The 22,893-nt window shown below is 35.6% G+C and overlaps 2 protein-coding genes across 15 annotated transcripts in view; one reads left to right on the top strand and one right to left on the bottom strand.

Annotated features, from left to right (window-relative positions):
* The window catches only part of LOC136034761 (fibulin-1-like), a 198,962-nt gene that overhangs the window by 110,036 nt on the left and 66,033 nt on the right, over positions 1–22,893 (top strand). For 12 of the 14 annotated variants that reach the window (XM_065716156.1, XM_065716158.1, XM_065716153.1 and 9 more), the window contains 3 exons: positions 180–323; positions 9,056–9,199; positions 18,790–18,936. In XM_065716156.1, coding sequence (XP_065572228.1) covers positions 180–323; positions 9,056–9,199; positions 18,790–18,936 — 435 coding nt within the window. The remainder of the gene's footprint in view (positions 1–179; positions 324–9,055; positions 9,200–18,789; positions 18,937–22,893) is intronic. The other 2 variants (XM_065716155.1, XM_065716150.1) reach the window with 1 other exon arrangement.
* Positions 1–22,893, bottom strand: part of LOC136034764 (uncharacterized) — a 187,837-nt gene that overhangs the window by 114,310 nt on the left and 50,634 nt on the right. The gene's annotated exons all lie outside the window — the stretch shown is intronic.

Raw genomic sequence — 22,893 nt, 5'->3', positions numbered from 1 at the left:
ATATGAAAATATACGAAGAACTTCTATTTTGTACTTATTTATAGTAATTCATTTTATTGCAATGTATAACACTATCTTATTTTGGTTCTCGAAAAAGCAATAATGTCAAGAAATCTATCTTTTTTCCACTTTATAAACAGTGTATTTGGTCATTTCTTTGAACACTATATTTATTTTAGACATTAATGAATGTGCTGAAGAGACTCATAATTGCACTGTGGGCTATGAAGACTGTGTTAATACATTAGGAGGATATTCCTGTAAACCACTTCCCCCTTGTCCAGATGGCTTCAGACGAGAGTTCACAACTGGACGGTGCTTTGGTAAGACCTTTTAGATCTTACGAAAACTTTGAGAATTCGTGTATTTTTACGAAAACAAAATGTTACATTGGTTGTAAATGACTTCTCTCCAGCTATTGGGACGGGGCAGGAAGATTATCACATTTAATCAAAACTTCGCCTTACACTCGGCCAAGAAAAAAATCCGGTAACAACAATGAGTAGTTTAGTAAAACAGCACCCAACCCCTCTGGCTAGGCTCATGGATAATGAATTGGCAAGTTTAAGTCATTTAACGTGTTTTTAAAATATACTATCACTCACCCTGTGAAGCTTTTGAGAGCTGCTGATTTTTTTGTATTTATCCTTAAAAATAAATTAAGCGTTTCGAACTAACTTTGGTCGAAATCAAGCCCCATTGATTTATCTTTCTTATTAAATAAGCAATTACTCTTTAGAGTAGAAATTTCGGAAAGTGAAATTCGTTTTGACGTTATATTCATACAAAAAATTGACGTTACATTCATACAGGTTTCTTAGTTTTATGTTTCCTTTATCGTGGTTGCACCGGTCGCTATAACGTGATTTAAAAAAAATGGCAAGTAAAAAAAATGCCCTTTTCTAGTTAATTCAGGAATGGTAACTACTAACTCAATTGGTCGTTACGTATATGAGGAGGGGGTGTTGCCCCCTCCTCAATACCTCACTCTTCCCCATACAGCTTTTCGACACTTTAGAAAAAGTTACTTATTGTTCTAATTAAACAACCCTTGTGTTTCAGGAGTCGTGTTTTAAAGAATTGGGATAAAATTTAAACTTGTTGAGTTGTTGGTGTTGAGAAAGGGGAAACCCCCTCATATACGCAAAATTTTTTGTCCGTTTTAAGATTTAATGTTGCTCTTTGCTTTCAGTTGAAAAGATTTGTTTATTTTATTTAATTTCTCATCATTTCTTAAGTAGCACCAGTATATCTGGCTTCACCTCCAAAAAAAGATCCCCCTCCCTACAGAAATATCCTCTGGGCAACTCAATCCTGGCGAATTTTTTAACCTGGAAAATTACCTTTAGCATCTCCACGCGTAAAATTGAATTGCTAAAGAGAAAGCAAGACATAAAAAGAAATTTCATATAAGAATTCTGGTAACCTCACCCAATGCAAAATTTTCCATGAAAAGTTTACTCCTTGGAAACTTCCATCTCCATGGAAAATTCTCCCCATGCAAAATTCTCCCAGCAAAAATACATTCTCCCCTCCCCATGTGAAAAATGTATGCATACTTCCCAATAACAAATACTAAACGCAAACAATGAACAAATTTTAAAAAAGTTTTTAAATTTTAAACATTTTCCCAGGGGCGGTAGGGGGTCATTTTATCTGCAAAGACTTAGTTATTAGGCCTTTGAACTATGCAGAACAAAATACCTATCTCAAAATTGTGGTGGGAATATTTGGGGAAATAAGAGCGTGGGAGGAGTCCTATTTGCCCTCCCATTTTCCTGGTTACTTAAGGAAGGCACTAGAACTTTTCGTTTCCTTCAGAGTGAGCCCTCTTCTGACGTTCTAGACCCACCGGGTTGGTACAATCACCCCTGGGAAAAAAAGAACAACAAATAAACACGCATCCGTGATTTTTCTTCGGGGAAAAATAACAGAATTCCAAATTTTTGCAGAAATGAGCTTGGAACCTCTAAAATAGGGTTCGTTGATACGTTGAATTTGATAGTTTGATTTTCATTAAAATTCTGTGACTGCTAGAGGGTCTTTTCCTCCTTTTTTCGAAAATCATAAAAGTTTTCTCAGACTCGTAGATTTTGATGGGTAAGACTAAACTTAGTGAGATTACATATTTGGAACCAGAATGATAAGCTAATTCTTTTCATGTATCTATTGGTGTCAAAATTTTCCTTTTTTTAGAGTTTTTGGTACTATTGAGTCGGGTCGCTCCTTACTTATATTTCGTTACCACAAACTGTTTGATTATCCATGAAAATTAAGTAGATATCGTTGAAACATTGATCATTTGTTTCTGCGTTACTAAAAGTATCGTATTCATAAAACTTTACAGTTTCATGAAATGTAATTAAACAAATAGAAAAGGCTTTTCAACTAAGGTAAAGAGAAAACATAAAACTTAAAAAAAATTGAAATTACTCTGTATATAAGGGTGACTGTCCTCTTCTCAACACCTTGCTCATTAAACAAAAGATTTTTAGTGCTTTGAATTTTTTTTCGATTGTAGATTTTCTTTAAAATGTTGGACTAAAGCCAAACTTCACACTAAAGAGTTAGGAGCTAAGAAGGAGACAGTCTCCTTTACATAAAGAATAATATGTTCAAATAGGTTTCAAATCTTTTCCATACTTTCAGTTGAAAAGTTCTTTTTTTTATTATATTTCTGATTGTTTTCCAAATCACTCCCAGGCCTAACCAGATATAACTTAAAGTACTGGTCCCTTAAATCCCTGGTTAATTGCTTTTAAAATGTGTAAACCAATACTACTCAACAATACTACTCAACGTTGAGTAGTACCGTCCTATGTTTAATTTGAAATTTCAATTTTGGATGAAATTTGAATATACTGAAAAAATTGTCAATTTTGGTAAAAAGCCCTTGTTAATATTAGTACTTAAGAATTTTGGCTGGATTAAAAGACTGTTATTGTTTATATGGATGGAACTTCTGTTAGACTTTTGATCTTCTGCATAAATTAAGCAATCACAACCTCTACAATAGTATTTTCTTATTGATAAATACATTAAATACATTTGTTTAAATACATTGAAGTCCTTCATATAAATAGAAAAAAATTACCATTTTAAAATAAGTTTTCTAAACTAAGCACCCCAAAGAAATTTCCTAAAGTGTTTGATGGTGACCTCGCTTGCCTTTTCCACCTTTGTGCTGGTAGATATGGGAATGTAACATTTTAGCTGTACAGGGAATCATTTTAATTGATTCCTACTCCTTTCAACATTTATCGGAAGCCTCATGAAGAGTAAGCAGTTTCTCCATTAAAATGTACTCTTTTAGGAATCTACCCTACCCCCCTTAAACAATGACTCACCTTCCTCCTCAGTATAGCTGAGAGGAAATTACAGATCACCAAACGTAGTCTAATTTCATTACAAATAAAGCGAATCACCTTGGTTGAATCCAGTACTGTCACCGTGTGGCATTACTTCTTTTACAACTGGGAAGCCTGAAATCTAGTTGTTAATACTTTTCAATCAATTAGCTTCTCAGAATTTTAAATTGTTTGCAAATTCGTCCTCTTTGGAGTAAAGTCTTAGTTTGGTGCCCTAAAATGGCAGAAAATAAAACTTTCCCCTTGCCCAATCTGTATGGTCACTTAAAAAGAGCTTTAAATTTACGTTTGAATGAGCTCCCTCCCAATAATCTTGGACCTTCGGTTTGATACAATCACCCCTAATGAAAAAAAAAACAAACAAAACAAATAAATATGGATCGACAATGTTTCTTCTGAAAAAAAGAAGTGAAATTCAATATTTTGAAGATTGGAGCATGACACCTCAACGGTAGGATTCTCTGATATGATGTATCTTATAAAGGAATTTTCAGTAAGATTGCTTGCTTTTTCGGGGGTGTTTCCCCTTTTTTCAAAAATTGGGCAGCAATAAACTGAAAGGATTTTATATATTTAGAATCAGCATGAAAAGCCAATACGGCCGGTGTAGGAATTGTTATGGGAATTCCATTTTAGTTTTTTGGTGAATATTGGCCCAAGCCACTTTTTACTTCCAGTTTTTTTTTATCACAAATCATTTGATAAGATTCTCTTGTGACGAGATCATTTTTGAGCCTGTTCATTTTATTTAGTTGAGTAGGACAATACCAAGGAAGAGGGTCGATTTGACGGTTGGATAGTTAAGTTTAAATTTTGTTTTTCTTTCGCTATTCTATTTTTTTTAATGTCTTAATCCATAAGGGATTGAAGTTCATGGTGGTGATAGTCCTGTTATGAAACAAGTAATTTTACATGGTCGTTATAAAATTAAAATGGGGTTTCTATGCAGTCAGGATGATTTTTGAGTATCTCTATTCCTTCTGTAAACTATTCTGAGGCGTAGGAAATTACATGAAGATAAGTCTACATATGTTATATTCCCCAAAGCAATAGATCTTTCTGTAATTTTGGTTTGATTTTGATTTTCCTTTAAGGTTATATGCATAATAACTAAATATATTATATTTAATTATTAAATTAGATCAATTGATCCCTTTGCCAGGAATCCTTGTCGTTTAAAATTTACTGTGTTTTTTTCACTTTATATACAATTTAATTGCCCTTTTATTTGTGAGTTCTGTCCTAAAAGTATTTAAAAATAAACTTATTCTTACGAAAAAATGTCCTGAACTATATTATTTGCCACCCAAAAACTACTGCTATTTCAGCACCTACCCCCCTCCCCCCTGGAAAATTTCCTTCCAGTGATCTCGTTATTCTTAAACACCCATTTTGAACAGGAAATAATTAAACTTACTCAGTCAACTAAATAAAATATAATATGTGAATTTGAAACATGTCTGGAGGACAACCCTAAAAATGCGAATTCAAAATTGCGAGCTGCTGAAAAAACAACAACCTAGATAATAAAATGTCCAGAATGCAATTGGAATGTCCAAAATTCCAACAACAATCAACCTTAAATTTAATGTTAATATACAAAACCCAAGTGAAGAAATTTCTGTCCAAAAACAATCCAACAAGACAAAGTAAATCTGAGAATTAAAGCAAAATCTATTGAAATCGATCCAATCCATTGTTTTGCGCATTAAGGTATTTATTGGAAAAGAATTTAAGGCTCTGAGCTTCAAACGGATCAGGGACAAATAGATCTTTTTACCCGTTACTGGGGCCCCTAGCATCCATCACTCTTCACCTTAAAACAGAAATTGTGTCCCTCTTTTCCCTTTCCGGGATGATGGGAGGAGGGTTGAGCCCCAGAAGCATAATTTTGGCCTTTGGACTATTTAGAACAAAATGACTATCGCAAAAGTTTGACCGGATACATTTAATGGGAAAGGGCGTGAGAGAATGCGGGGGCTGGTTGTCCTTTGATCACTTTTAACTGTCAAAAAAGAACTAGAATTTTCTATTTCCAATTGAATGAGTCCCTTCCAAAGATCATACTACCATTCCTTCCAAAAAACCTTATGTGTTAACAATGGGCAACTTGTATAACCTACATCAATTGCCACGGGGCTGTGAGTGACCTGCCGACCACTGAGCTATAGTTAATTCCTACTTTGGACTATTTTGAACAATCAGGTTATCTCAAAATTTTGATCAGATGCGTTTTGAGAAAATAGAGCGTGATGGGGTGAGGATTTGTTACCCTTTGATCACTTCTGACTCTTAAAAGGGCATTAGAACTTTCGATATCCAATTGAATGAAACTCTTCCATAGTTTATACTACCACCCCTTTCCTAAGAATATTGTAAGTTAACAGTTGGCAACGGGCCTAACGTATAGCCTTTGCCCCGAGGGCTGAGGGAGGAGGGTATCAAACCTAAAATCCTAGTTATATGACCTTTTGACTATTTTGAACAAAATGGTTGTCTCAAAATTTCGATCGGATACATTCGGGGGAAAGAAGGCATTTGCGGGGGGGGGGGGGGAGGGTAATTGCCAACTCATCACTTTTGACTCTTACAAAGAACACTAGAACTTCCAATTTTCAATCGAATGGGCCCGATTCGAAGCTTATCCAACTACCCCTTCAATATGAAGTGTGTATGGGAAAAACCAATAATAATAAAACTTTGATTACTAATGACCTTTAATATAGGCAAGGCTGTAGTATTGCCTTTAATAAAGCAGTGAAATTAAAGATAGGTATACGTCAATGCAACCAGAAACTTACAAAGTACATGTGAATTATAAACAGTAAAAGAAGATTCCAATTTGGCCCAAGAGAAAGAGATTTATCTTAAAAAATAAATTTTCATCAATAATGATGCCAAAACAGATATGCCTTTCTTTTGTTTTAGGCTACTAATAGTGACTTTGACTAGATGCATTTCACGTAGATGAGCTCAAATTTATGATACAAGAAAAAAAAAACGAGATTATGGAATATTTTGGGTAATGTGGTTGGCATCAAATCAGAGTAAAAGTTTCTTAAATTGATTTGCTTGAGCGTCAATCACCACCCTCCAAGGAGTAGCAAGAATACTATCATAAGCAAAAGCAAAAAGAGACTCAAAAGAACTCAAGCTATAGCTTTGAGTACGGGAAAATGCTGGATGAAATCAAACACGACAATATAAGGGGCTCTCAGTTCTAACAGAGAAAATTGGAAGTATAAATTGGACGATGCATGGAAGTGTAAACCTAAAACTTTAATAGAAATCAAGGCCAGGTGAGGGGGAATTCTTCAATTCCTTGACAATTCTAGTAATTTGTATATCAGACACTGGCTTCAAGATCATTGGCTATTGAGTTTTGTAAATTTTTTTTCCAGATGAAAGATCACGGATGTGTATCTATTTGTTTTTCTTCCCCTAGGGGTGATCGTATCGGACCAATGGTTCTAGAATATCGTGAGATACGAGCCCTTTTTCCCCCCAAAGTCGTATCATCAAAATATTGAGATAGCGATATTGTACAGCATAGTTGAAAGGTGCAATAATTATGTCTATGGGGAAAAGATGACCCCCATAACCCCTGAAGAAGGGGCTTTAAGCTATTTGCCCATTGTTTTCGTATAATTACTGACTCTTATTATTTATAATTATTTTTACTTATACTTATTTTAATTATTTATTGACTCTTTCTCTTAGCTCTACTTTCTAAAAGAGTAAGAAACTTTAGCGTAAAGAGTGGGGCGTTGAGGAGGAAAAGCCCCTTTCATATACGGAGTAATTTCTGTTCGTTTTAAGTTTTAATGTTGCTCTTTACTTTCATTTAAAAAACTTGTTTTTTTATTTAGTTTCTGAACGTTTTTGAATAAATGCATGTTTTGATCTTGGCTCTCTGCACATAAATAATTAAAACGAAATTTACATATTAATAAATTACAATTAATCGGAAGATTTTGAGAAAAAAGGAGCGATGGAGGAGGCCTAGTTGCCCTCCAATTTTTTGATTACTTAAAAAGGCAACTAGAACCTTTAATTTTTTACGAACGTTTTCATTGGTAAAAAATATACGTAACTTACGAATTAACTTACGTAACGAACTTCTATATTTGTATGTTTTTCTTGCGTATATGAGGGGGTTCGCACCCCGTCAATACCTCGCTCTTTACACTAAAGCTAAAATTTGGCTCCATTCCTTAAGATTGACCTCTGAATCACAAAGGTCGTAGAATAAATAGTTGAAATTAATAAAAATACTTTAGCGCAAAGAGTGAGGTATTACGAGGAGGTAAACCCCTCATATGCGTAATAATTTTTGTTCGTTTTAAGTTTTAATGCTGCTCCTTACTTTCAGTAGAAAAAACTTTTCATAATTATTTTTCATTGTTTTTTCAAATAATTCTAGAAAATTCTGCACCCCCTTCTTTGAAATTCTCTTCCCCTATGAGAGCTTCCTTCATGGAAATATCCTCCCACGTAACCCCCCCCCCCTCAACTCTCCGTCTAAACCAAAAAAATCCCCCTGAAAACGTCTGTACACTTCTCAGTAACCATTACTATATGTATTAAATAAAAAAAAAAACAAGTTTTTTCAACTGAAAGTAAGGAGCGACATTAAAACTTAAAACGAACAGAAATTACTTCGTATATGAAAGGGGCTGCTTCCTCATCAACGCCCCGCTCTTTACGCTAAAGTTTGACTCTTTCTCTCAGCTCTAAAAAAGCAGTTTCTCTCAGCTCTCAACAGTAAAAAACTTTAGCGTAAAGAGCGGGGCGTTGATTAGGAAGCAGCCCCTTTCATATACGAAGTAATTTCTGTTCGTTTTAAGTTTTAATGTCGCTCCATTTCTTAGAGTTTGGTTTCTATTGAGCCGGGTCGCTCCTTACTACAGTTCGTTACCACGAACTGTTTGAAACACAGGTCAAAGTTTGTAAATTGCAGCCCCTCCCACGGGGACTGCGGGGGAGTAAGTCGTCCCCAAAGACATAGTTATTAGATTTTTCGACTATCATGAATAAAATGGCTATCTCAGAATTTTGATCCGGTGACTTTTGGAAAAAAATGAGCGTGGGAGGGGGCCTAGGTGCCCTCCAATTTTTTTGGTCACTTTAAAATTGCACTAAAACTTTTAATTTTCGTTAGAATGAGCTCTCTCGCGATATTCTAGGACCACTCAGTCGATACGATCACCACTGGGGAAAAAAAAACAAAGAAAAAAACCAAAGGTTCTCTGATACGCTGAATCTGATGGTGTGATTTTCGTTAAGATTGTATGGCTTTTAGGGGGTGTTTCCCTCTATTTTCTAAAATGAGGCAAATTTTCTCAGGCTCGTAACTTTGATGGGTAAGACTAATAGACTAATCTTGATGAAATTTATATATTTAAAATCAGCATTAAAATGCAATTCTTTTGATGTAACTATTGGTATCAAAATTCCAATTTTTAGAGTTTCGGTTACTATTAAGCCGGGTTCTTCCTTACTACAGTTCGTTACCACAAACTGTTTGATATATATATATATATATATATATATATATATATATATATATATATATATATATATATATATATATATATATATATATATATATATATATATATTTATGTGTGTGTGTGTGTGTTATATTCGTTTTCAGCTTACAAAAATTAACGAAAATGTGCTTGTAGACATTGATGAATGCTCAGAAGGCCTGGATGATTGTAACACTGAAAAAACGCTTTGTGTGAATTCGTATGGTGGTTTTACTTGCAGACCCTTCCCAGTTTGCCCGCCTGGCCATCGTTACATTGTGGAGGCTCGAACTTGTGAAGGTAGGTCATAGGGATTCAGATGCTAGATGAGGCGAAAAAAGCCTGGCGTTCTTACAGACAAGCAAGTAAGCATAGAGATTGAGCTACCTGGAATAGGGTGGGGTCAGGGAACCTTGGGTGCTGAATACTTTAACTAATTACGGTGCCGTCCTATTATTGCTATGCAAATTAACTTAATGTTTTTGCTGGATAATATAGTGACTACGGGTGTCGTTTAGTGTACTCATTTGAATTTTGACAACTTCTGTTTTAAATTTTCTGTTTACCTCGTTGGATGGGTTTATTCGAGATTTTATATTTAGTTTGCCGTTTTTTTATTGTGACGTTTCACAATAAGAGGCAGCACAATAGCACTGCCTAAGCAAAGAGCGAAGTGGACATGATTAATTTTTTTCACAAAGGCACCTCGTATGGAAGGAGCTGTCGTGGAAGCTTTGAAGGGGACCCATTTATTTTGATATTGAAAGTTCTAGTGCCCTTTTAAGAGTCAAAAGTGATTGACAGTCCGAAGTCAAATAGCCTGGCATAGAGGCTATTTACAGCAGACTGCAGCGATTGTAAATCATCAGACAAATGAAAAATATCATCCACGTAGGACAATCCGCGTATGACTTGCGTTAATGGATGGCTAGATAAGAAAAGGCGGTATTCTACCGGTTGCACAGCGGGTGAGATCGTTAAATATTGCAGGACTTAACTCTGATCCCTGTTTTACTCCACGACGCACAGAAATTGGGCTGGTATAATGATTTTTGACGCGGGCACGCATAGAAGAAATTTTATATAATTGCCAAAGAGAGGCACAAATAAATGCGTTTACCATTGATCAAAGAGTTTTAAGGAGTTGATTTTAGCTACGAAGGTCATACGTAGTTTTCTTAAGTTAGAAAGGGATTATGTTACGAAGGTCATACGTAGTTTTCTTAAGTTAGAAGGGGATTATTCGTTTTTATATAGATTTATCTGCATAAAAGTAATGGAAGAATGTTTGTTTTTGTAATTTTAATAGCTCCAGAGTTAAAAACCATATATTTTTTTAAACAGCTTAGGAACCTGGCCAAAACTGAGCGAGTTATTGGTAACTACCCGGCACACTGCACTCTGCTCTGATCTACGCAGCTTTTTTCATAGATAGTTTTGGAGGCTGGCCAAAACTAAGTGAGGAATCGGCAATTACCTGGAATGGTTTACCAGGTTTTAATCAGTACAATTTGATGAGTAGTCTGTTTGCAAAATAAGTTATAGACTTGCCTAGGCGGGGAGAGGGGCAAAATCTGGTATTGTCTCAAGGTGCTTAAAAACCTAGCTGCACCTCGTTGTCCAGTTTCCTTTTTTTGGGTAAGGAAAAATTTACTGGCAAATTTTCATAATGCATCAAAATAAGTTCCCCCAAAAGAGCGCAAATAGTTTATAGGGTTGGGGATCAACTCATGAGCTCATAATACTATTACTACAAAATATACTGAAAAAATTAGTTCGTGTCTCTGTTAACAAGGGCCACTTTTTGCTATCCATTCTCTACCATGAATATTTTTGTAACTCTTCTGTGTAATTCTTTTTCACTGAATGTTGATGGGGGGACTCGCGATCAACTATCCAACAATTCCTTAGGAAAAAAGACTGATTTAGTTTCCTGATGTAGTGATACCTGCGTTAATGTAGTTGTGGGGGGGGGTCCAGTATTGACAAGGCCCATATCCCACCATTCCGAAAAGGCACATATCCCACCATTCCAACAAGACCTAAATCCCACCATTCCGATATGGCCCTTATGCCACCATTACAGCAAGGCTTTCGACAAGGCTTATACTTTCGAATCCCCGTCCCGGCACTTTTTCGTACCTTTTCTTACGGTGAAACTGAAATCCCGTTTAGGGTTTTTTTTTGCAATTATGCCAAGATAAGTATTTTCCCAATGATGACATTTATCATAGCGAGAATTCGAGCATAGGAAACCTCTAGTATGAGAGTGACAAATCTCTTCAAGACAGGAAATACAGTCTTTAATTTGCACGGCATATCCTCAATGGCATTTACCTGGATTGCATAATCTACACTTTTCATTATAATCATCTACAAAAGTATAATTTTCGTATGATGACCAGCTGTTCATTGTATACAAACATAATGGACTTGTGTGAATCATTTTTTCAATGTTGTCTGTCTCACTTCCAAAATGAAACTGACTGGGGAAAATGAATGTTCTCTAGGAGGAGGAGTAATCGAGCGACGGCACAAAACTCATTTCTTGTTGCCTTGCAAAGTGGCCGTCTAAGTAGTGCTTAAAAGCAAAACCATCATTTTGTTTTGTTTCAATTAATATATCTATAAATTGGGTAAATGCCTTGAGGCCACTTCACATAAATCTCAGACCATAATCCAATGACGGACACTCATTTCTCATTATACCGTTTAGTATTCTTTGAGAAAATATTTTCCTTTGAAGAGATAACTCTAGAAAATCTTCATCTAGAATCAAACATTTTTCCGAAGTCACTATATTCCGTGTGATTTTTGTATTCTTAAATTCTGTCATTTTTAATCCTGACACTCAAACTACCGATTATAGAATAGCAATAGACCTCGCTAGTAACAAACTTATTCCTCTTTTATAGATTGATTCAGATCGTCGTCTTCAATATACTTCACTTTTGCATTTAATCCGTCTTGTGATCTTTGTATATGCATTATATTCACTTTTACTGCAAAGCTTGACTTTTTTTCCGACTTGAATTTGCTTAATGATATAAAATATCGCACAAACATCTTGTCCAATTCTAGGGCTAGCCAGCAACCCCTTGTAATTTCTACTACAGCGTTAGGCACTCTAGATTTTATTTCGCCATTGTTAGCGCCTTCAGTATTCAATAGAGTATAAGCATCTATTACTAAGGAATAATATCCTTGATGTTGATAAACTGAACTCTTTTTCAATACTGAAGCAAAGTCAGGCATGATTGCTTCATCCTTAACTCCAATTAAACAAAAAAAAAAAACAAGTTTTTTTTAATAAAAGTAAGGAGCGACGTTAAAACTTAAAATGAACAGAAATTACTCCGTATATAAAATGGGTTGTCCCCTCCACAATCCCTCGCTATTTACGCTAAAGTTTGACTCTTTGCCACAATTCTACTTCATAAAACAATTAAAAGCTTTAGCGTAAAGAGCGAGAGATTGGGGAGGGGACAACCCATTTCATATACGGAGATTCCTGTTCGTTTTAAGTTTTGACGTCGCTCCTTACTTTCATTTAAACAAACTTGTTTTTTTTGCTTAATTTCTGGACGTTTTTGAATTGTGCATTTTTTTATCTTGGCTCTTCGCGCATAAATAATTAAAACGAAATTTGTATATTAATTTTTTTTGGGCTAAATGGCTTTTTCATAGTTTTAATCGGAAGATTTTGAAAAAAAAGGAGCAAGAGAGGAGGCCTAGTTGCCCTCCAATTTTTTGATTACTTAAAAAGGCAACTATAACTTCTACGTACGTTTTTATAAGTAAAAATATACGTAACTTACGAATTAACTTATGTTTTTATTGCGTATATGAGGGGGCTAACCCCTCGTCGATACCTCGCTCTTTACACTAAAGCTTAAATTTTGTCCCAATTCCCTAAGAAGGACCCCTGAATCACAAAGGCCGTAGAATAAATAGTTGAAATTACTAAAAATACTTTAGCGAAAAGAGCGAGGTCTTACGAGGAGGTAAACCCCTCATATGCGTAATAATTTCAGTTCGTTTTAAGATTTAATGCTGCTCCTCACTTTCAGTAGAAAAAACTTTTCATATTTATTTTTTCATTGTTTTTTCGAATAATGTTAGAAAATCCTGCGCCCCCCCATTGAAAGTCTCTTCCCCCATGAGAAGTTCCTCCATGGAAAGGACATCCCACGTATACCTCCACTAAATTCTCCCCCAAACCAAAAAATCCCCCTGAAAGCGTCTGTACACTTCCCAGTAACCATTACTATATGTAAACACAGGTCAAAGTTTGTAACTTGCAGCCCCTCTCACGGGGACTGCGGGGGAGTAAGTCGACCTCAAAGACATAGTTATTAGGTTTTTCGACTATGGTGAATAAAATGGTCATCTCAGAATTTTGATCCGGTGACTTTGGGTAAAAAATGAGCGTGGGAGGGGGCCTAGGTGCCCTCCAATTTTTTGGCTCACTTAAAAAGGGCACTAGAACTTTTAATTTCCGTTAGAATGATCCCTTTCGCGACATTCTAGGAGCAATGAGTCGATACAATCACCCCTGGGGGAATAAAAACAAACAAAAAAACAAATAAACACGCATCCGTGATTCGTCTTTTGGCAAAAAATGTGAAATTCCACATTTTTGTAGATAGGGGCTTGAAATTTCTACAAACGCTGAATCTGATGGTGTGATTTTTGTTAAGATTGTATGACTTTTAGGGGGTATTTCCCCCTATTTTCTTAAATGAGGCAAATTTTCTCAGGCTCGCAACTTTTGACAGGTAAGACTAATCTTGATGAAACTTATATGTGTAAAATCGGCATTAAAATGCGATTATTTTGACGTAACTATTGGCATCAAATTTCCATTTTTTAGAGTTATGTTACTATTGAGCCGGTTCGCTCCTTAACACTGTTAATACATAACTTAGAAATTAGCTTACGTAGCGAACTTCTGTATCCTCTTGTTCACCCTCTTCGTCAGTACCTCGCTCTTTACACTAAAGCTTGAATTGTGTCCCAATTTCTTAAGAATGACCCCCGAATCACAAAAGCCGTAGAATAAATAGTTGAAATTACTAAAAATACTTTAGCGTAAAGAGCGGGGTATTAGGAGGATATCATATGCGTAATAATTTATGTTTGCTTTAAGTTTTAATGCTTCTCCTTACTTTCAGTTGAAAAAACTTTTTCTTATTTATTTTTTCATTGTTTTCTTTTTAATAATACTAGAAAATTCTGCGCTCCCTTCATGAAAATTGTCTTCCCCCACGACAAATTCCTCCAAGGAAAGTTCCCCCAACATATCTCCCTCTTCTCAATCCCCGCAACCTAAAAATCCCCCCTGAAAACGTCTGTACACTTCCAAATAACCATTACTATATGTAAGCACTGGTCAAAGTTTGTAACTTGTAGCCCCTCCCACTGGGACTGTGGGGGATTAAGTCGCCCCCAAAGACATAGTTATAAGGTTTTTCGACTACGGTGAATAAAATGGCTATCTCAGAATTTTGATCCGGTGACTTTTGGGAAAAAATGAGCGTGGGAGGCGGCCTAGGTGCCCTCCTATTTTTTGGTCACTTAAAAAGGGCACTAGAACATTTAATTTCCGTTAGAATGAGCCCTTTTGCAAGATTCTAGGACCACTGGGTCGATACGATGACCCCTGGGGGAAAAAAACACGCATCCATGATCTGTCTTCTGGCAAAAAATGCGAAATTCCACATTTTTGTAGATAGGAGCTTGAAACTTCTACAATAAGGTTCTCTGATACGCTGAATCTGATGGTGTGATTTTTGTTAAGATTGTGTGACTTTAAGGGGGTGTTTTCCCCTATTTTTTAAAATGATGCAAATTTTCTCAGGCTCGTAGCTTTTGATGGGTATAACTGATCTTGATGAAACTTATATATTTAATATTAACATTAAAAGGCGATTCTTTTGATGTAACTATTGGTATCAAAATTCCATTTTTTAGAGTTTCGGTTACTATTGAGCCTGGTCGCTCCTTACTACAGTTCATTACCACGAACTGTTTGATTGCGTAGCATGCACCCACGTCTCTTAGAGAATAAATATCACTTTCGTCTTGAAGAAGTTTCAAAAAAGTGTCGGGATTGAGATTCAAAGGGATAGAAGCCTTGTCAGAATGGTGTGACATGGGCCTTTTCGGAGTGGTCGGATACGGATTTTGTCGAAATGGTGGGAGATGGGCCTTGTCGTAATGGTGGGATATGGGATTTGTCAAAACTAGAACCCCCTCACTACTAAATGGACCAAATATTGCAATTAGTCCTGCTTCATCGATTGACGATATCTACATATTAGCTATATATCTTTTTTTAGTTTTCTTGTTCAAAATGTAGTAATTGCTATCTTCAGCCATACAATCTTGAAACTTTAAAGTGAATTTGTTCTGTTAATGGAATGAATTGTGTTTCTATTTAGTATGACCAAGGTACCCCATGAGATCAACCATATTCAAGCTCAACGTGCAGTTCCATTATTGCCACATGATGTTGGCTAAATAATTATGTGTGTCATCTATCAAGTTCAAGTTCAAGTTCTATTTATTTTCATAAAATAACAATAACAAAAACAATATTCCAAAGGGCTCAATGGCCCGTTATTTGGGAAACGGCATACAATAAATAAAGAATCACAAAACTTGTCATAAACATACTAACCAACATCTAAATATAAATATGTAAGGAAAAGAAATCAACTCACCGGCAGTCCCCACGAAAAAGCGACCCTCACATCACCCGACAATAAAATACAAATTAAAATTCTTGCGTCATCGAGGATACAACACCAACAAAACAACAACCCAAAAAAGAAAAAAAAATATAAATAAACCATAAGAAACATTTAATAAGAAGCCTTTAATAAGAAACTTTTCATCTGTCTCTTAAAGGAGCCAAGTGTTTGTGACTGCCGGATCTCAGCGGGAACCAAGTTCCAAGCACGCCCCACAGTCACAGCCAGGCTGAGGTCTGAACGAAGCGAGGGACTAGCTGGAATCATCACATCCTCCCGGTTGCGAACCATATACAAACTTACTTCCCCTACTAGTTTAAGCAGTCCCGAAAAACAACATGGGAGATCTCCCTGGAAGTATTGATTTGCCAACGAAGATACAAATAAAACATAAATATCTTTAATTTTGAGGAGGTCAAGAGGAGTGTGTGTAGCCGACTGGAGAATTCTTGCCGCTTTCTCACAAGGATTGTGAATAGGAGCAAGTACCGAGGGAAATGTGGACATCCACACAGACGAACAGTAAGATATATAAGGGTAAATCAGAGAAAAGTATAAAAGACGGAGGATAGGGAAAGGAAATAAACGCTTTAATTTTCGGATGATCCCAAGTCCACGGGAAATTTTCACTCTTATTATTTGAACACGCCACTTAAAGGATAAATTTTCATCCAAAAGAACTCCCAGGAATCGCAAATATCGATCCGGGGGACGACTTATGGAGTCTCTTGGTGTATGAAGCTCAATAATTGTGGGGCAGCTCACACCTTTACGAGAAAAAATAAGAAGGTAGGACTTTTTTAACATTTAAAGTTAGTTTATTTATGTCAAACCAAAAGAGTATTTTCTCAGTCATTGCTAGAAGCTTTAGAATAAGGGATGATTCATCCGGAGCTGCAGCACCTAAAGTAGTGTCATCTGCAAATGCTATTAATTCTTCTTGACTATCAGGTGTGAACACCAACGTACTCTGAGAGTAAGATTTGTGACACAATCCACAGCAAACATTGTTAATTGGGGTGTTAAAAAGTCGGTAGAGATCGTTCACATATATGAGGAAGAGGGTTGGCCCAAGAATAGAACCTTGGGGTACTCCGTATTCAGTTGGAACTTTTTCGTCTGTAACTTCTGTGGCAATAGATCTGTCAGTTAGGTATGACGAGAACCAAGACAATGCTTCCCCACGGACACCATAATGACAAAGTTTACCAATGAGAATCTTATGTGTTAGGCTGTCAAAAGCTTTCTTTGCATCAAGAAAAATGGCTGCAGGAATAAGATTAGAATCTAAAGATCGTCGTATAAACTGAAGAAGTCTATTACAAGCATGTTCTGTAGAATACTTTGCGCGAAACCCAAACTGATGCTGATGGAAAAAAAATTTAGCTTCAAGAAATCTCACCAGACGTTTGAGCATTGCTCTTACAAATATCTTAGAGAACACTGACAGAAGAGAGACTGGCCTGTAGTTCCCAGGATCCTTTTCGGTCACCTCCTTTAAAGGGAGCTATAACACGTGCAAGTTTAAGAAGTTGGGGAAATACTCCTAGTTCAAATGGCCTATTAATCAAATGGTAAATTGGGGTGATAATCGATGGAAGAATATGTTTAATTGCTTTAGCAGAAATTTGGTCGAAACCTGCTGAAGAATTTTTTAAAGACAGAACAATATTTCTAATTTCCTGCACCGTAACCTCCCCAAGAACCATTGATTTCAAGCACGAGGGACCTAAGAACTGCTTCCAAGACTGTGACACAGAGGAATAAGAAACACTATTAGCAGTTTTTTTCCCTATCTCTGCGAAGAATTTATTCATATGATGACGAATTTGGCCTTTTTCTGTTGCAAGTTGATCGTCTACAATGAGAGACTTAGGGAGACCATCTGTTTTTATGGATGGCCGACTAGCTTTCTTAATCACGTCTCACGTCTTTTTTATATTTTTACCGCGATCAACAATTTTTTTGTAAAATATACTGTTTTAGCTCTGCGAATAATTGATTTCAGAAAATTACGGTACAACTTAAATGCTTCTGACTTGACCTTATTTGGTCTTTTTTGTACTCCTTCCAAAGGTTCTGCTTCCTTTTTATTGATTTTAGGACTCCATATGTTAACCAGGGAGCTACACTGGAAATATAAAATACAGAAAAAGGACAAAAGCTTCGGTTTACTTTTAAATTTAATATTTTTGCGCCACTCTTTTTGTGTTTGAATTAATAAAGATAAAATAAAAAAAGTAATAAAAGATACTAGGTCTAGATCTCGTATAGAAGACGAGAGAACATACAGCTGCTAAACTAAGAGCAGATGCAAATTATTAGGGGGATCTCCAAAAAGAAAAAAACAACTGTGGACAGCTAGACCCAAAGAGAGGGTGAGATATGGGAATCGCCAAGCCTTCGGCTTTAAAGGGGCCATTTTGTGCCTCAATAGAAATTCGTGTGTGAAGTATTCTATTTTAAAAAAATCCATGGGACATGGGGAAAGAAGGAAAAGCAATTATCGTGCCCCTAAAAGCTGTTCAATATATGAAATAACATCAGAAAGGAGATCTGCAAATATCATGTACCCAGAGGAATCCACCTGTACCGTCATTGGCCCTGTACTTTGGCCATATTCAGAACTTCAGAAATCTTTTAGTCCCAAATATATAAATAAACTATTATTTTGGTCGTTTTAAATACACAGTGGTTGCTGGGAATCATAAAGAAAACAAAAGCCTTTGAAGGGAACTTTTTATTGGCTTCTCCGAATTGTGCACTGCAACAGAAGGTGATATTTTTCTCCGAATAAAATATATTTAAAGTTTTCTTTTGTTGCTCTGGAGCCAAATCATGTAAAGTTTTTAGTTATTTTCTCTTACCTTTGATTTGGTAATTCTTTCTAGACTCTATAGATTTCAAATATGTGCTTGGAAGTCTTATTCCAATTGAAGTTAAATTACATGAGTGGTCTTCAATATGTTGATATAAAAGAGAAAATGACAACTGAATCTGATTAGGCTCTCTTCAAAATGGTTGAAATCTATTAAAATTTAGATCTTGGGCTCTCTTTCTCAATTCATTTTTCAGAAGTTTTGCAAGCAATTCATACTTTTATTAAAAAGAGAAATTTGTAACATTTTATTTCAGACGTTGACGAATGTAAAGAGGGAACAGATAATTGCGATCGAGACAGAGAAATGTGCTCAAATTCAATTGGCTCTTTTAAATGTACTGAAAACAAAGCTAACTGTCCATCTGGACACAGGTTTAACCCACTCACTAGAAACTGTGAAGGTAAGATATTACATACATCTCTCACTATCCACAATTTTTGGTTTCTTATATGGTTTAGTGAAATACTTATTTTTTTCGTTTGAGGTTATTGAGTTTTATCTATGACTTTGGGGGGGGGGGGGTGTGTTTCCCTCTATTTTCTAAGATTAGACACATTTTCTCACGCACGTAGCTTATGATGGGTAAAACTAAACTTGATGAAACTTATATATTTAAAATCATCATAAAAATATAATTCTTTTGATGTAACTATTGGTATAAAAACTCCGTATCTTAGACTTTCGGTTACTATTGGGCCGGGTTGCTCCTTACTACAGTTCGCTACCATGAACTGTTTGACAGAAACTTTGACGCATGGTTCACAGTTGATACATAAAAATATCCCAAATTTTTGGTTTCCCATATGTTTTACCGAAATACTTATTTTTTTTTTCCATCAGCTGATCTCCTGAATAGGTAATAAAGACCCTAAAAGTTGATGAAAAACCATTAAACTATAACATAACTGAATTTACGCACTATTCTTCACTTCATTTGTCTCTATATTGATGTATGAGGCTATAATAAGAATGATTACTAAACGAATTACAAACAGTACCTTTTTTTTAATTCCTTCTATTGTAGATGAAACTGTTTGCGCAAAACTAGTGCGCACAATTGTTTCATCAGATGGCAGTGTATTATATAATTATTTGTTCATATTACATTTTGATGGCACCTGGTAATGAATATCAAGTTTACTCAGTGTGTATATAAATAAATCTACTCGGGCAACAATTCAATTTATGTTTGTTGGCTTATGACCTGTTCTTGTAGTATCAGTTTGTCAGTAGCAATTTAAAAGTATATTTTATATACATGTCACAGATTTTCATGTGCGCTTTGTAAGCTTGTTCATGAATCAAAATTTCGTAGTTACTAGTTGTCACAGCTAAATATTAGTTTTAGATTCATAAAATATCAATTTAAGAAACATTGATATTTGTTCTTATCAAATATCGCGCATATCAGTAGAGTAAGCCCCAATAGTTCCTGCAATATTTGCCGACGCAGAGAAAATTTAATCTTTTTTAGGCATTTCTAGTTGTCGTAGAATGGGATTTTTTATTTTGATAGATAGTGGGTGGCTTGCAACGCCTAATAGGGAACATACTAGGTGCCTCACACCATCTAATAGGTGCGAAGAGTGCAATTCGCGACATTTTTTCTATTAAATTTAGTGCAACCATAAAAAAATCTCAAAACTATGATCACTTTGTACAATTGATTTTCATAGCCCATCTCTGTGCCCACTTTTTTTGTAAAAATAGCTTTCAGTTCAAGTTTTAGCTTGAGAAGTTGCTGAGAGAAAAGTCTTGATGATCTTTTTGAGCCCGATTTTTAGGTAAAATCCTTTTTTACAACATTTCCTAATAACTTTAAATTCTTCAGTGCAAACACTTAAGAATGCAACTTTAAAAAGAATTAAACAAAAAAAGTTTTATAAAGATTAATAAGTTTCTTGGAAAAAAGTTTAAACAAAATAAGTTTTAAGTTTTTAAAAAGTTTAAATATTTTTAAAGTTTAATAAATGGTAACATTAAAACTTAAAGCGAACAGAAATTATTACTTGTATGAGGGGGATTACCCCCTCCTCAACACCTCGCTCTTTACACTGAAGTTTTTTGTTACTTTTATAAAAAGCTTCTTATTATTCTAATTTAACGACCCTTGTGTTTCAGGAGTCGTTCTTAAAGAGTTGGGACGAAATTCAAACTTTAGCTTAAGGAGCGAGGTGTTGAGGAAGAGACAATCCCCTTCATATGCGTTATAACTTCTGTTCGTTTTAAGTTTTAATCTTGCTCCTTATTTTCAGTTGAAAAAACTTGTTTTTATTTAATTTAATTTTCGATGGTTTTTTAAATAATGCCGGAATAATTTCTTAGACCACACTGCTTTTGTTTCGTAACACAAATTATTTGTTTCGTAAATAATGCCGGGAAATCTGGCCTCATTTTCACGGAAAAATCCCTCTTCCACGTAATTCAATCGTGGTGAAATTATACCCCAGACAATTACCCTTAACAACTCCACGCGTAAAATTGAAAAGGAAAAGAGAAAGCAAGACACATAAAAAGAGTTTTGTAAAGGAATACTGGCAAATTCCCTCAGTGTATAATTTCCCCTGACAAGTCCACCCCCTTGAAACTTTGATCTCCATTTACCGTGAAAAATCCACCGCACCAAATTTCCCCCCCCCCACCTGAAAATGTATACATAATTCCCAATATCAAATACTATGTGTAAACAATTGGGCAAATTTTATAACTTAAGACCTTTCCACTGGAACCCTGGGGGGGGGGGGTCATATTATATCCAAAGGCATAGTTATTGGGCCTTTCAACTATGATGAACAAAACAGCTATCTCAAAATTTTGGTAGGACGATTTTTGATTAAAACGAGCGGGGGAGGGGGCCTAATTGCCCTTCAATATTTTTGGTCGCTTTAAATGTACACTAGAACTTTTAATTTCTGTTTGAATGAGCCCTCTCATGACATTCTAGGACCACTGGGTCGATAAGATCACCCCTGTGGATAAAAAATCAACAACAAAAACAAATAAACACGCATGTGTGATGTTTCTTCTGGCATAAAATATAGGAGCTTGAAACCTTTGCAGTAGGGTTTTCGGATACGCTGGATCTGATGGTGTGAATTTTATTAGGATTCTACGACTTTTAGGGCCCCTTTATTTGAAATTCAGGCAAAATTTCTCAGTCTTTGGCTTTAATATAACCCATCTCTTGGAGGATTTATGCCTGTTATTTTCTTTAAAATAGCTCTTTACAAGTTTCAGCTTGAAAATTCTGGAGTTGTTCAGAAAAGTCTGTATGCGCTTTTTGATCTCTATTTTCAGGCAAAATACTTTATTTTAATAACATTATCAGTTCTATGTGATCTTTTTAGGTTAAAGATTTATCAGTGTAACTTTAAAAAACTTAAAACAGGCTAAATTGGCTACTTAGGTCTACTTTTGCAGTATTAGCAGTCTCTAATAAGTTTTCTTCTTCATTTAAATTCTCAAAGGTGTTTTCTATAGGGTGTTGGCTTGTGAGATGTTTCAGGCAGGCTAAATGGGCTAGTTAGGTCTCACTTTTGCAGTATTAGCAGTCTCTAATAAGTTTTCTTGTTCATTTAAATTCTCGAAGGTGTTTTCTATAGGGTGTTGGCTTGTGAGATGTTTCATACAGGCTAAATTGGCTACTTAGGTCTACTTTTGCAGTATTAGCAGTCTTTAATAAGTTTTCTTCTTCATTTAAATTCTCAAAGGTGTTTTCTATAGGGTGTTGGCTTGTGAGATGTTTCACACAGGCTAAATGGGCTACTTAGGTCTACTTTTGCAGAACCAGCAGAATTTCTAATAAGTTTTCTTATTCATTTAAATTGTCAAAGGTGTTTTCTATAGGGTGTTGGTTTGTGAGATGTTTCAAACAGGCTAAATTGGCTACTTAGCTTTTTTTGTGTTTTCTTTATTTTAGGTTATAAATTAAATGGAAAGTTGTACTTTATTACAATTATTAATTAGTTGCAATAGTTAGTTAATTATTAGTTTGCATGCTAGGTTTTAGCAGAGGACAACAGAGCTTGTATATGTTATTTTTGTCCTTTACTTTATAGTCTAAATTAACGTAAAGTTGCAATTTACTGCAGCTATTTATTAGTTGCATTAGTTAGTAAAATTATTAGATAATCATGCTAGGTTTTTGTGGAGGACAACAGATAGGGGAAAGCCCTATAGATAGGTAGAGTAGCTTCATAGGAGGCTTAGACCAAGTAGGACCTTGTCCCAGTGGGGCCCATAATAGAAACTGGGAAACCCTCCCCTGGTGGTCATAATTACAGGTGGAGGAGGAAGAAGGCCCCTCAAATGTACACTCAGCAGGGCCAACTGCCGTGTTCACACGTCAGATGAGTTA

The sequence above is a fragment of the Artemia franciscana genome, chromosome 13 (assembly GCF_032884065.1).
Source record: "Artemia franciscana chromosome 13, ASM3288406v1, whole genome shotgun sequence".
Taxonomy (NCBI): domain Eukaryota; kingdom Metazoa; phylum Arthropoda; class Branchiopoda; order Anostraca; family Artemiidae; genus Artemia; species Artemia franciscana.
Note: the sequence above shows the minus strand (reverse complement) of the source record. Positions and strands in the feature narration are given on the sequence as shown.